This window comes from Hemitrygon akajei, chromosome 14 (genome assembly GCF_048418815.1).
Source record: "Hemitrygon akajei chromosome 14, sHemAka1.3, whole genome shotgun sequence".
In the NCBI taxonomy this organism is placed as follows: Eukaryota; Metazoa; Chordata; class Chondrichthyes; order Myliobatiformes; family Dasyatidae; genus Hemitrygon; species Hemitrygon akajei.
This window is the reverse complement of record NC_133137.1, coordinates 70,575,656-70,591,033: the sequence shown is the minus strand read 5'-3', so window position 1 is coordinate 70,591,033 and position 15,378 is coordinate 70,575,656. Positions and strand designations below refer to the sequence as shown.

Here is a 15,378-nt window from a genome sequence, read left to right as displayed (position 1 = left end):
TTTAAACTATTAAAAAGCATAAATGCTATTTTTCTGATATTGATTTGCAACACTTATTTCAGATTTTAACAAAACAATTTAGAAAAGAAAATATAGATTTCAATATACCCAGAAAATGTAAGGATAACAAGAAATAAAACAAATACTGGAAATCTGAAAATACTGGATATACTCAACTGCTCAATCTCCGTCCTGATACCATCTGACTGCTGAGTATTTCCAGAACTTTTGATTTTATTATAAGGCAGCAAGAAGGCTAGTTAGACCTTAAGCCAATTGCCAGGTGCAATTTTATTTGGTTGACTGGCCCCAATTTCCTGGCAACAAGACCAAAAACTTAAGCCTAAAGATGTTTAATTCAGGCTCCATGAGGTGAAAGAACTTTTTAATCTGACAGTTACCGTGTGAGGTATTACATTTACATGATGTACATTCCCATCTATGCACACTTTCATATGAATATTGTATTCATAATTGAGAAGGCTTGCCCTACATCACATCAGATTCTTGTTTATATTAAAAATGCTTTGTCACTAAATGTTATTTTTTTGAAAGCTGCATTAAGATCAAGCTTCCTGGTACAGTAGTGTTGAGGTCCTCTCTGAAATGCCACACTGAAACTAGCTTCTCAGAATTCTCAATAAGTGCCATAAAAGACTGATGTTTGCAGCCAGCAAACAAAAAGCAAAAGACCCAACACAGACCCAATTCAGTTCACTGCTGCTGTGTAGTGATAGGAAGGGGAAGAAGGGTGCTCCCAGAAGATTAACTGCACCTCAGGGAACCCAAAGACTGAGTTATCCTGCCAGAGGTTACTAGGGAGATCGCGATCAGGACATGAATGCATTTTCTGAAAGCCTGCACTGCATTAAAATGCCAAGATCGGGAGGACGGACGTCGTCGCCGCCGCCGTGTGTTCGGGGTCCGCGCGCTGTGTGGCCGTAACAACATGCTGGGGGAAATCCCCGGGAATTCCGGAAATGGGAAGAGCAGGTTCTCGACCCTCCTCCGGGGCCGAGCCCTGCGCTCCAGCTGGGAGAAGAAGATGGCCGCCCGCTCTCAGAAGAAGGCGATGAAGGAGCACGAGAGGGGGCTGCGGGAAGCGAACCTTAAACGGCGGCTGGAGAACGAGAGGCGGTCGGAGGTCGTCGAAGTGGTGAATAACCCTCTCAAGTTGAAGAGACTGAAGAAGAAGCAGCTTCGCCGGGTGGAGAAGAGGGACACGCTGGTGGTCGGCCGGGTCTACGGGAGCGAGGGAGGGCGAGGAGCTGGCCACAGGCCGAGGGCCAGGGGGCGGAAACGGAACGTGTGAGGCTGAGAGATTAAACTGTCAAAACCGCAAAAAAAAAGCCAAGATCATTCTGCCTCTTCCAGAGGACTGAAAGAAAAGTAGATGAAATCTCCTCTCCTCAAACATGGGTTTAGATGATTTTCTGAAAAAAGCCACGGCAACAAGCTGAGTTCAGCAACAGCCTTCAACAAACATGGATCGTGGAAGCTGACAGTGACTATACCGTCAGTCTACATGCAAAGCAGTCCAGGCTTACCAGCAAGGCTGTTACAGGAGGAAGTAATTTTTTTGTGGATGAAGAACACTGTTTGATTGTTGGCCCTTTAAACAGCATTGCAGTATTGAGGTCATTCAGTTAACTGATTTTTTAGAAGTAAACAATGGGATTGAAAAATTCAAACAGATCCTCCACAGCTTATGAATATCTCAGGTATTGCCTATATGTATGAATGAGCATTTGGGTACCAGTGGTATGAATCTGCCGTCAGTTCCTGGGGTTCTGGAAATTTTCTGCCAATTATTAAGCCTGTTCAAGGCCGTATTTCTGACCTGTAAACTGTTTGGGTTATCTTCAAACTTCACTCAATACTGGGTGCAAGGGAGTAATTCACAATGGAAAAAATCTGCCTTGACACTGAAAATACCACTCTAAAATGAACAGATAATATTCCTGGAAAACACAGCGGCATCTAGAAATGTGTACAGATTTACTTTACAATATTACCCAAGCTTTCAACTTCACGACTGCGTTTCTTTCAGAGATGTGTGAATAAATTTCTCACTTGTTTTTTAAAAGAGGTAACTGCCATAATTAATTAAGCATTTGGTAACTTTAAACTATTCTAATTAATTGAACGTATGGATAATTTACAAGGAGATCGTAATTTAAGTTCACCTCGATATTTCCAGTGCCATTTTACAGCCCTTCTCATCATATTGATTACTGTGGTTTTTAGTGGTGTATTCCAAGTTAAAACTCAGTGGTGCAGTGTACTCAGAATGCTTCCAATATTACAACAGTGTAGTCTCCTGGGGGCTTGTAACTCTTACAAAGATGGATGGGCCACATTTATACAGTGTAACATTTGGCACGGCTCCTAATCCACTGTGTCAATAATCATTATGGCAGCGTTAATAAGAAATAGAGGGGGTGGATGATCTAGATCTTGTAGCTGGTTTACCAGATTGTTTTGCTGCATTACACAAGAATATCGGTGTGATTTAGAGTTCATACCCCATGGGATCTAGACTGGTTTAGGATGCTGAGAAATAAATTTTCTACAGCCAGAAGGAACAAAGAATAAGCAATCCAACGTGAGTTTAAAAGAGAGTCAATTACAGAACCAAAATGGCTTACTTTTTTCCTACTAAACAAACACATTTCAGCATTCATTTTCTTGGATATTTTAATTACCTTTATGTGTTCCCATTATTTTTCCATCTTCTATAGAAACAAAATTTCCAGGACGAGGTTCTATATACTATGGATTATAAAATAAAATAGTTCATTATATATAAAAGTAAAATCAAGTTTTATATAAATATTTTGTCAAACCTCTACACAATAAATGCATTTGTGTTTCACTGCTCAAAAAAACCCCCCTGCATAATGACTTAGAATCTAGCACAAACTAGTGGAATAATCATCTTCCTGAAACCTTCTAGCATATTTTCCCATTCATTTTATTCAGGGTTCCAAATAAATTACATATAGTATATAAATTTTTTTTTTAGTTAAACTGTAAATTTTAGTAATATTTCATTAAAACAGTAAACTTATTGTGGCCCATACAGAAACTCCTGTGGTCCCCATTTTAGTATTTTTTTTACTTGTGGCCCCTACGAAATCCAGCATGGACCTTGGGACAGGGGGCATTTGGCCCACATTGAGAACCACTGCTTTACAAGTCCTAAGTAAAAGGTGAATATTTGAAATATGTTTCCAGATAGCACAAGTCAACAACACCTTACGATATAATATTTATATCACATTAGAAATTTCACTTCAACCAAGATAGCTGAAATGAGCAATTAAAATATTACATCAGTACAGTATATCAGAAATGTTATTCAATACTTTGTGTATATTAGCAGAAGAACAATTAACTCACTCACACAATATTTTATATGTACTAACCGAATGAAGCCCTCAGCCAGTTTAAGATGATTAAAATCAATGTTCTCAGTCAAATGTTTCTATGCAAATGAAGATACAGAATGTTCAAGTAAGACTAACGCCCATAGAAAATTTTTGATTGTAGTGGACAGAGACTGGAGCCTATAACTAAATCATAATATTTGTATTCTTGATACTTAAACAGTGTAAAAAAGTGAAATAATCCTACTTTCTTACAGGGATTGACGCATTACAAAGTAGCTCTGATATAGAAATTATATATATACCAACCTCAAGAATAAAATTTTCAAAATTTCTTTCTCCTATGAAACAGATTCCCATGCTCTGTAAGAAGTATATATATATATCACCACAGGAAAGCATTCAAAAGATGTCACTCTGCTGAATCAAGAATTACAATTTCAGAAATCAATGTTCAAAATATCATACTTCTTTTCTTTTCAATATATGGTGAAATCCTGCCTCTGCTGCAATTTCCTTTACAATATTTTTCCTTAATTCGCCAAGGGGGAAGATGGTATGTTGTAGAGCTTGTTGTGATACCTGGCTCAGAAAGAAAGTTTGGTCTTTCTGTGGGTCAGCAGCGTTCAAAAGTCTTACAGCTGCAAACGGAAAAGAAACCAGATGTTAATGGTAGAATGGTTTAATAGATTAATATTCAATTTAAACATCTGCATAATTTAAACCTTAATTTAAACTTTTAATTTATGATTTATTTATTTTTCTTGTGAATATTGTCTCTAACACTACATGTCTGTGATGCAGCCACAAGTGTTTCATTGCACCTGTGCATATGACAATCGACTTAACTTTTGACTTTTAGTTACTTTATGTCTCAATGCACGATATTCGATTTTTGTTGCTGCCTTATTTTTTCAACAGCTTAAGTGAACTACCACCGACATTTATATCTTCACAATTTCAGTGTTAATGATAACCATTACCAGATAAAGCATGCCTTTCAAGCCAGGGAAATGAAAGGTAGTTTTATCTCTTCAACATTTTTCAACACCACTGCTCGTACAACACCAATAAGACTGAGTCTGGATGCTATCTCTCCTATTTTCTGCAAATTCTTCACCCCCATATTGACTCAGTTCTTTCTCCAATGTCAGCCTGCCCCCTATACAAATTTTCTTCTCAGTTTCATCCGATACACAACAAGCATCGTTTCCCTCACTGCCATGTTTTTCCATGACTGCTTATTGAAGGTTAACTCTCATATTACCTCATACTTTGACTGTTCAGGTAAGGAAAAGGGATTAATTCCATGGAGAAATCATTTCAGTTTCACTTTTCATTCTATCTCAGTACATGACCATAATAACCCAATACACCCAAGGCAACACAATATACTGCAGGCACAAACATATGCCATCAATTATATGTTTTATTTTCTTTAAATTTCCACTTGCATTATTCTCACATTGCAGTTTTCCTTTATATCAGAATTGCAATATCACTACAAATGATATATATTGTAAATATTTGTTTCATATTTCTTATGACATAGAAAGAAACCATGTCGGTGTGTCTAGACCTTGCTGGCTAACCAAGCAATCCCATTCAATCAGTAATTTTCCCTGCAACCTGTTGTCCCTATCCCCTCCATATTCTACCACTCACCTACACATTCGGGGCAATTTACCTCAGTAAATTGTCTTTGGGACATAGGGAAAAAACACAAGCAGTCACTGGGATAACGTGCAAACAGACAACAGCTATACAACTGTGGCTCAGTTCAGAGTTGGATCCTCGCTAGTATTAATCGTACTAATCACATTGCATTTCAGTCAGCTGAGACTCTGGATTTCAACCATAAAATTAGAGGAACTTCTGCATGTCAGTGCTAAACATACAAAATTTACATTATCTGAGTTCTGCTGATATATGTTTTTATACAGTCTGTTTCTAACAGAAACATTATCTAGATTTAAGATTAGCCACAGTTCATTTCTAATCTTCTAATAGATGCCTGCCTCAATTATGGACAGAGAGGAGAAATAAAGTCTTTGTTGGAAAGGGAAAGTTTAGAAAGCTGGTGGAGCAGTATTCCTGCTAATAAAGCCAAACTCCATTTTAAGTAACAGTAATAAAAAGAGAACAGAAGTAGCAGCTACAATATTGGTCATTACAGCTCAGATCTGTACAGAGATTGCCATTAAATGATGCATCATAGCATGTACCTCCAACTGCATAAACAGTACTGTGTAAAAATGTCTTAGGCACATATATATAGCTAGAGCGTATAAGAGTTTTGCACAATTCTGTAGTATTTTTATGTATTGCACTGTACTGGTGCAAAAAAACCCACATTTCTTGACATATATGAGTGATGATAAACCTGATTCTGACATGGATCTCTATTGTGGACTGAGAGTGGGAAGGGGGACAGGGAGGGGGAATCCTGGTTGGGAAAAGGAGGATGGAGAGGGGAGGGAGCAGAAAGCCCCAAAAAGACATTCTGTAATGATCAATAAACCAATTGCTTGGAATCAAATAACCTTGCCTGATATCTCAGGGCAGAGTGTGTCTGCACCTGTGCCACCCCTCACCCCTGGCACTCCTTCTCTGCCACCTGTCCCACACCCTTCCATCAGCGCTCCACCCTCGCCATTTCAAAATTTTTCTGTTTCCACCAGATTTACAAATTCACTCTCTGCTCCTTGTTGAAAAACACAGTACTGTGCAAAACTCTTAGACTTCCTGGCCATCTATCTACCCAAGACTTTTGTACTGTATATAAATTTGCATTCAAATGTACAACCTGATAAAAGCTCCAAACCGTGGGTAGTTTCATTTCTTTAATCTGCAGATTCTCCAAATCAGTCCAGGTAATTTGGATGTTAAGATTACATGGTGTTCAAAATTATTTTGACCACAAGACCTTTCTGACAGTGAACCGTAATACTTAAGAATTAAAAAATCAAGAAATTTAATGCCATTCACTCACGATTTTTATCATGGTTGTGATAAATATCTTCCGTATTTCTGCTGAATTTTTGCTGGAAAACTTCTTCATCATCTTGTGATGTTCTGGCATAATGACCAGTTGCCATCGCATCTGCCCCTACCTCAATAGGAAAAATGCAACTATTACATATCCTAATTTCTGATATGCACAGGAATAAAGATTTCATCTACTATAATATTCAAAGTTCAAGTCTCAATACTAGATGCCAGTTCTTGTCAAGGAAGTATCGTGAATAGTACAACTGTTGTATTATTTGGTTAAGAAGAATGAGAATAAAGTTTTGTGAGATTTTTCTGCAGGATACTAATTGTAACATATTAAACTTGAAAATGCAGATTTGTGAGTTCTGGTTGCTGATGACAGATTCAGGATATCCTATTTCTTATACATTTCCTGTGACTTCCCAATTGGATGAACAATGGATCAACTATGTTCATCCATGTCGGACCAAACTGATGGCTTAATCTGGCACAGCTCTGGAATATACCATCAAGAATGGGGAAAGGATCGTGAAAATATTATGTAACAACTTAAGAGATGCTAGCACTAATATTTTGTTTTAAATTGCAGCACCACAAGTAATCTCAGTAATATCTTTAGATTGCACATACGTATGGCAGAGAATTGCACTCCTGCCACCTAGGTCCTGTTTGTAAGTGTAACGCCCTGGTTAAGATATTTACTGCTATACCGTAGGTACAGGTAGTCCCCGAGTTATGAACGTCCGACTTACGGACAACTTGTACTTACGAGCCAAGGAAAGGAGAACGCCGTTTGCCATTTTAAGTCGTTGCCATTGACACTGTGTTAAGTGTCATTCACCCTGACCCAGCACCTCCTCCCCCCCGCCCCCCAGTTCCGGTCGGCTGGTGGCGCAGAGAGATCAGCGAGTTCGATCCAGTGACAGACTGCTCCCGTGCCAGGTTGATGTCGATCCAGTGACTCCCATGCCGAGTTGATGTCGAGCTCACAACTCGACCTCGTTAAAAAAAACACTGCCACTTCCAGTTTAAATACCCACGCGGAATATTGTGGAGGATCAAATACCCAAACCCAGCACAGCCCCCACTTGTCCCATTTAGACTGTCTCAGTGCGGCGGTCCTTAGGACCCAGCGGACCTCAGGAGCCAGCAGAGGTCGGGACCCGACACCCACAGTGTTTCTGTCCCATTGACGGGAAGCGATCGCGATTGAAAATAAAGTGGAAATAATAGTGTTTGGAAAGAGGTGAAACGCCATCGGTCATTGGAAAAGCGTAGGCTACAGTTGGTCAACGATCTGAACAATTTTAAAGGATAACGGATAAAGTGAGAATAATGGAGCATGTGAAAGGCCCTGCCCCGATGAAAGCTACAATTATTACTAAACAACGCAGCGGTTTAATTATTGGAATACATACGGTTCTTAAGTGTTTTACATGCATAGAAAGGTAAAATATATACTATATACTAAGACAAACGTTTGACGAATTGACGCTAAATAATACTGGATGTACTTGTTCCGACTTGCGTACAAATCCTACTTAAAGATGGACTCAGGAACAGAACTCGTACGTAACCCAGGGACTGCCTGTATTTCATTTTAGCAGTCTGGTCTGCTTTCAGCATGTCTGGGTTTGAGCTAAAGAGAAGGGGTTGTAACTTTCATGCTTAGGAATGTAGTGTCATCCCATCAGGATGGTGGAATTGGGAGAAGGTTCTAGAGAATGGTAGGTGGAGAGGTTTTTGGGAGGGACACTGGTGTGGGTTGATTTTGTTTGGAGCTGGGAGAAGACAGGAGGGAAGATTACTGAGGATACCGTCCCAGTTGCAAAAGGCGTTTTGCGCAGATGAATGGCTTCAAGGAGGAAGGACCAATGCTCCCCTGGGGGGAGCCCGTTTGTTCAAGATGGATTTCAAGCGACATTTGGAATGTGGTGTGGGCTTTCACGCAGACCGTGGGTCCAGCGCGTGAGTCAAAGACAATTCTGAGATGAGTTCCAACTTATGTGTGCATTTGGACTGGGTTAACTGTAACAGGCCCTCTTTATATTTTTTTTCCTTTTCTTTTTCCTACTAGCTGTTTGATAAAGCTGTAATTTGTAAATATACTTCCTGTATGATTGTATGCAGTGTATGGTCTGTTATTTCTTGCTGACAGGCGATTACACGGGGCAGTAAATACACAGTATTCACACAGATCGGGGTTCGGGTGGCGAAACATCCCAGCCTCTCGAGTTTAGTGGGACCTAAGTCATATGGACTCCAGATGTACAGTATGTGACAAAGGTAGTTTTCTCACCGAGTCCAGTGACTGTCAGCGAGGGGCGAACGAGCCCGGTAAAAAGGAGTTTCAAAAGGTATTAATTTATTGATTGACTGAGACAAAGTGTGGAATAGGCCCTTCAAGCGACACCACCCAGCAACTCCCAATTTAACCCTAGCCAGATCATGGGACAATTTATAATGATTGATTATCCTACCGACCAGTGCATCCGTGGACTGCGGGAGAAAACCGGAGCACCCGGAGGAAACTTATGCAGTCATGGGGAGAGCGTACAATCTTCTTACAGACAGCGGCAGGTAAATCTGATAAAGTTAGTAGGGTTCGAAAGTTCTCTGAACTTATCTGTACCTTTTTTCCAGTTTTGAAAGTGTTCACGTGTACTTGCGAAGTCGAGAGGCAAATTAGCATAACGCTATTACAATGCCAGCGACCCAAGTTCAATTCCACTGCTGTCTGTGAGGAGTTTGCACCTTCTTCCTATGACCACATGGGTTCCCTCCAGGTGCTCCAGTTTCCTTCCATATTCCAAAGGCTTACAGATTAGTAGGTTAATTGGTCGCATGGGTGTAGTTGGGCAGCTCAGTCTCATTGGGCCAGAAGGGGTTGCTCCCGTAATGAATCTTTCAACAAAGTAAACACATTCAGAACTAGTTAAGCTGTGATACAAAACTTTATAATGTTCTCCAACCCTCCTTCTCTCACCTTACTCCTCTTAGTTGTTATCAACCTGAAGTTCAGTTACTCTTCTGCTCAATAACCCTGTCTCACCTGATATATTCTTGACTCCCAGTGTAAATTCAAAGCTATCGCAGTTCAATAGATGAATTTATTAATCATAATGACAAAATGATTACCAATGTATGATCAAACATTTGTAGTTTATTATAAAATAATCAGTCATAGGTGCATTTTTCTCTTTTTGCACCACTTATTTAACATATATATTTACAGTAGTTTACAGTTTTTTTATGTATTGCAATGTACTGCTGCCGCACAACAACACATTTCATGACATATGCCAGTGGTATTAAATCTGATTCTGATTTTTAAAGAATTTTTAAAACTTTGGAAGCCAAATTGAAATATTATTTCTTGGACATTTCTGAATTGCATCATTATGTAAGAGTGCACAATAAATAGTTATCTATTAATAAAGCTGAACATAACTACACAAAATATCATATTTTCAAGCATCCAGTGAATACTTAATCACTTACCCAGCATTTCCATGGCAAAATGCAATAGATATTTAAATTTAATGTTTTTATTGCACATTATATCAGGGTTTGGTGTCCTCCCCATTTCATACTCCTTTATTAAATTACTGAAAAAGATTAAAAAAAAACAATATATTAATTTATTCATTCACATTCTGGGAACTGATTTTCAACCATTAAACCTATTAACACTGCATCGGATCAAGATTTCATTGTTTAGAATTGTAAGAGCATTGAGAGGTCTGCTGAAAGTCTCACTCTACTCAAGGGGTTCCCAACCTTTTTTACACCATGGTGGTGATGATAATGATGATGTGGTGTTGAGACGAGCGCTTGATTTGGACTTAAGTGAGGGAGAGATGCGTAGCATCAGCCTCACTCTCTCTTCCCAATTCCCATCTGGATCCAGTGGCAAGACAAGAGTCGAGACGGCTGAAGATGGGACTAGGTGCAGCGGATGACCAGGACATCTTCTGTGTCTTGTCATGCTCTACGCGTTCCACGACGCTTGCAAGAGACCGCCTTCTTGACCATTGGACCTTCCGTTGGTCTCGTCCGCTCAATCCGCCGGAGTCTGTCTTCGCATGCTGGGATAGAAAACTCCCTAGCTCATGGAGGGTTTGAGACCCATCGGCTACCCTCAACAGCTTGATGAAGCTATTGCCCAGGGTGTGGCCGTTGTCGCATGCAAACAGCTACAGAGAGTCACAGGTGAGAGCTGAGTGCCAGGTGGGGACCAAAGGTGGACAAACCGCCTGAAAGGGACACGACATGTTCCCCCACCAGAGGTGCTACCCCTCCCAGGCACCTACCATCAACTGAGTTGTCTGTGGACCCCAAGTTGGAAACCCCTGCTCTACTGCAACAAAATTTGCTTAGCTCATCTCAGCTGTAACCTATACAGGAACTAGGGACCATATGATCAGTGCTGGGACCAACGTTATTCACATCTAGGAATTCAAACACTTGCAGAATACAACTTTCAAATCGATTTCAATAACTACGTGGAAGGCATTGAACTTTGACTTAAAAAATGTCATCTCTTTTAATTGGAAAATAAGAATCTGAGAGGGACGGGGAAGCAAAAGGAAATATGATAGCAAATGTAAAATCAGACCAATTTTAAACCAGCTGACGTCAGAACAGTAGGGAAGGATGGACAAGTTGCATCTCTTTATAAGGTGAAGAGAAGTTAAAAGGGTGATCTAATAAAGAGCTTTACAGCTATGAAAACATTAGAGAGAGGACAAGAATTTCCAGTGGAAGGAAGCACAGAACTAGAGACAAGTAAACTGTTCACCAAAATTTCAAAATGAGATTGAAAAGAAACTTTTGCCACGGAGACTGCTGAGAACAGGCTGTGTAGACGTACAGTACATTTATGGAGAAGGATGATAAACGCATGAAGAATGCGGCAATCAGTAGGAATGGTGATAATCTGATGACGATATGACTAAATCAAATACCTGGATGGTATGAATAAGCTGAATTATATAGAATATGGAATTTAGCATGTGGAAATATTTCCTAATTTCATTCTTGAAAGACTTAGCTCTAATTTTTAGGTCGAGTTAACTAGTCCAGAATTCCCCAAAGAGCCAAAATAGTTTCTTTTTGGTGCTCCTTTCTTTCTTTAAAAACCAATTAAATCATAATTTAATTTTTCAAATGCCACTGAATTATATCATCTTTCCTCATAACTTAATCCCTAATAACCCAGGCATCACTCTAATAAATCGGTACATTTCCTCAAAAATGCTATTCAAAAACCTGAGAACACACACCACCTGCCTTGAAGACTGCTTCTGTCCCACTGTTACCACTCTTGAACAGACCTCTCATGCAGTAAAAGGCAAATACTTGATCTCCAAATCTCCCTCTTCAAGATCTTTGTAATTTATTTCTTTACCTGTACTCCACTGCAACACTATATTCCGCATTGTGTTATATTTTTCACTACCTCAGTGTAATTATGCTCAGCATGATCTGCCCGTACACAAGATTAAAGCTTTTCAAGGCATCTTGGTATATGTGGCAATAATAAACTGTATTTAAAAAAAACAATCCTTCCTAAGAAGTGTCTCAGGTTCCTTGTAGTACTGGTATTTTGCATCAGCCATTTATCTTCTTTAATTCTAATCAGATATATTTAGACCCCTAGTTATTTTATTATCAGTTCTGACATTTTAGTTATGTACATGATCCTTTGGGATTCTTTGAACTATCTACTGCTTCTGGCTTTCCCCATTAGGGATATACTTGGGTCAAAAGTGACTGATGCCAGCCGGAGGTGTAGTGGCATCCGCACCAGGCTTCGAGGTAAGTAGTCCCGGGTTCGAATCTGGCCGGCTCCTTACATGCTTTCCACTCGTGCTGGGCTGACCATCGAGTTAGCAACTTGGCCTTATAAGAAAAACAGACAAATGCTAAAGAAATGGGAGGGTTGCCATCTGATGCACCACAAGACGTGGAGAGGAACAGTAACAACAAAGTGACTGATGCCAGCTGACTGAACAAGAAAATACATATCTTTCACTTCTTCCCAACACGAGATTCAATGAATTTCCCATGATTTCCACATTCTAGAAAGCATTCTACAACTGAAACTGGTCTCTCAAGCACTTCCTTTGAGTAGTTGATACTGTTGTCAAAAAGTACTGGAGGACGTTTAGGGTTATTTACACACTTGTTCTAATTCCATTTCTGCTTTTCTAGCAATGTGTATGAAATTAAATCTAATCAATGAAAACCATGAAGCAAAGGAAAGAGCACACTGCAGTATTACAAACAGCAGCACTTTAGAAAGAAAAGAAATTCACCAATGTCAGAGTGAAGCAACGTTCACACGAATAGAGATATCAACTGGGAGAGTCTGAATTTACCAAATAAATAACTTGATTACATTTCAGAACAAGATATATGTAAAACAAAGACTAATAGTTTTAGTTCTCTCAATTCTCAATTAGAACTGAGAGACCTGTCTCATCAGCTATTTTTGAATGTAAGTAATGTTTTTGGACTTTTAAAAAAATTAACTTTCTATAGCAATACAAAGTGATCTCGCTCAAAATAAAGCCCAGAATCCATAAACATTTCTTTCTCTTATGAATATAAAAATCAATTAGAAAACATCTGTATTACCTGAAGACTTCATGCCAATACTCTTTCACAAATGAAACCTGATAGAAGGGGATGTCAAGCATCTTACACAGTCGGTATGCATCTTTACAGTCCTGATCACTTGTACAAGTGCCATGTTCATCCACCAAGTCCCAGTTTTTCATAAAGATACCCGTCACTTGGTAACCTAGTGAAGATGGTTTGAATTCTTCTTTTAATATCACACAATCTACAAAGCATATACATCTCTAAATACAAAATGACATATATAGTACTGAGTATATATATCACTCGGGAGTCTAAGGCTTTTGCACAGTTCTATAATTTTATATGCTATAGTACTGTAGCACTGTACTGCTGCCACAAAAGGAAAAAACAAATTTCATGACGTACGTGAGTGATGATAGACCTGATTCTGATATCGGTCTCTTTAATAGACTGAGAGTACAAAGGGGGCAGGGATCGGAGAGGGAACAGGAAGCACTGGAGAGACATTCTGTAATGATTAATAAACCAACTGTTTGGAATCAAATGACCTTACCTGGAGTCTCATGGTTAGATGTGACTGCATCTGCACCACTCCCCACCCTGGCACATCCTCTCTGCCACCTGTCCCACACCCCTCCCGTGGCGCTCCATTCTCACCATTCCAACATCCTTTGCTCCTGCCAGTTACAAACTCGCTCTCCACTATTTGTTGATGAACACAGTACTGTGCAAAAGTCTTAGGCACCCTAGCTATACATATGTGCGAAACACTTTTGCACAGTACTGTAAATAAATAAGCTGAAAATTCTGTTCAACAAATAGGAATTAACAGGATTGTTTCCAATTCCATCATTATTACATTTGAAAAGACCCTAATTGTAAAATTGTGTAGATGCTCAAAATTAAATTACACTTTGTTCACCGCAGCCTATATCCCGCGCTGAAACATTGATAACTTTACTAATTTACAATGGAAGTATCACAATTTCATTCTCTTAACCTGGCCAACTTTATAGATATGTTGAATGCAGTTTTATCCTTTTTAATCAAGTAAATAAGGCAATGTACCCAGCTGGACCTAGACTGAGAAGTGGCACTTTTTGGAAACATGACTCTGGTTGTTAAGTTCTGTATAGTTCATTGACAGGAAGCCTCATCGGCAATGGAAGCAAGACACGATACTTATATACCTCATGTACATCACTTAGATCAAATATACAGAATTTGAACAAGTTCAAAAATATATTAATTGTGGAATCAATTAGTCCAATATTAAAGATGTAAAAAAGTCCTATGTTTTTTTTAAAAGTTTGCCGCAGATCTTGATCAGTTCTGGTTGCCACATTATAGGAAGGGTGTGGGCGCTTTAGTGCGGGTGTAGAAGTTGTTCACCTCTTACCTGGATTAGAGAGTATGAAGCTGGACAAAAGTTAACAGTTTTCTTTGGAGTGTCAGAGGCTGAGGACCAACCTTTTAGAAGTATCATCATCATTATGTGCCGCGCTATATGATGTGGGTGATCATGGTCAAGCATGATTGTTCTTGGCAAATTTAGAAGTATATTAAATTAGAAAAAGTATAAATAGGCTTGACAGTCAGAGTGGAAATGCTACAGGGCATACATCTAAAGTGGGAGGGGAACATTTTCAAGTAGATTTAAGGCAGAGTTCTTTTTTAAATTGAGTGATAGGTGCCTGGAACGTGCTGCCAGGAAATGGTGGTGGCAAATACGATAGCAATGTTTAAGAAACACTGAGACAGGAACAAGTAGAGGCAGGAATGAAGAGAGATAGACCGTGTACAGTCAGGTGGAATTGGCGTCTGAATTGGCAGAGGTACAATGGATTGAAGGGTCTGTTTCTATACTGTTCCATGTTCTAACAATCAATGCCCCATCACTCAATTTAAACAGTTTCACAGAAGTTGAATTGAGGCAAAATTGTGCAATGTATAATCAGGAAAAGATTTGAAGTAGCACCAAAACTCAATGTAGAGTATTTACAAAATACAGCTGTTCTGTACAAGAAACACATGAACCTGTTTTCCAAACCTCTCCAGCCACTTTTCATGATCAGGCACCAGGTTTTCTGACTACAGCATGGGGATTTGATAGCAATGGGCCAGGTACAGACACTGAAACAAGTTTGATGGGCAAAGTAGATCAGCGGTCTGAAGTGTAGGTATGATGCCAAGCTGAGCCCTGGACTACTCAGATGAGATTAAGGGGGAGAAAATAGTGGCTCCACTTTGCTCGCCTGTGCTCATGAGGTGCAAGCCACAAATTACACCTTCAAAAATTAATTGATTCAATATAAAATGTATTCTTATTGATAGAACTCCATATGAAAACATTATGATTTTTTTTTAAAAACCTCACATTTCAAAG

At 39.3% G+C, this 15,378-nt stretch overlaps 1 protein-coding gene across 4 annotated transcripts in view; it reads right to left on the bottom strand.

Annotated features, from left to right (window-relative positions):
• The window catches only part of trmu (tRNA 5-methylaminomethyl-2-thiouridylate methyltransferase), a 49,780-nt gene that overhangs the window by 13,973 nt on the left and 20,429 nt on the right, over positions 1–15,378 (bottom strand). For 3 of the 4 annotated variants that reach the window (XM_073066348.1, XM_073066346.1, XM_073066349.1), the window contains exons 2-7: positions 13,026–13,191; positions 9,885–9,991; positions 6,382–6,498; positions 3,858–4,030; positions 3,699–3,752; positions 2,706–2,772 (exon numbers count right to left, since the gene is read on the bottom strand). In XM_073066348.1, the coding sequence (XP_072922449.1) occupies positions 2,706–2,772; positions 3,699–3,752; positions 3,858–4,030; positions 6,382–6,498; positions 9,885–9,991; positions 13,026–13,168 (661 nt within the window). In that variant the 5' untranslated portion in view covers positions 13,169–13,191. Of the gene's footprint in view, positions 1–2,705; positions 2,773–3,698; positions 3,753–3,857; positions 4,031–6,381; positions 6,503–9,015; positions 9,288–9,884; positions 9,992–13,025; positions 13,192–15,378 lie in introns of those variants that run through there. The other variant, XM_073066350.1, reaches the window with a different exon arrangement.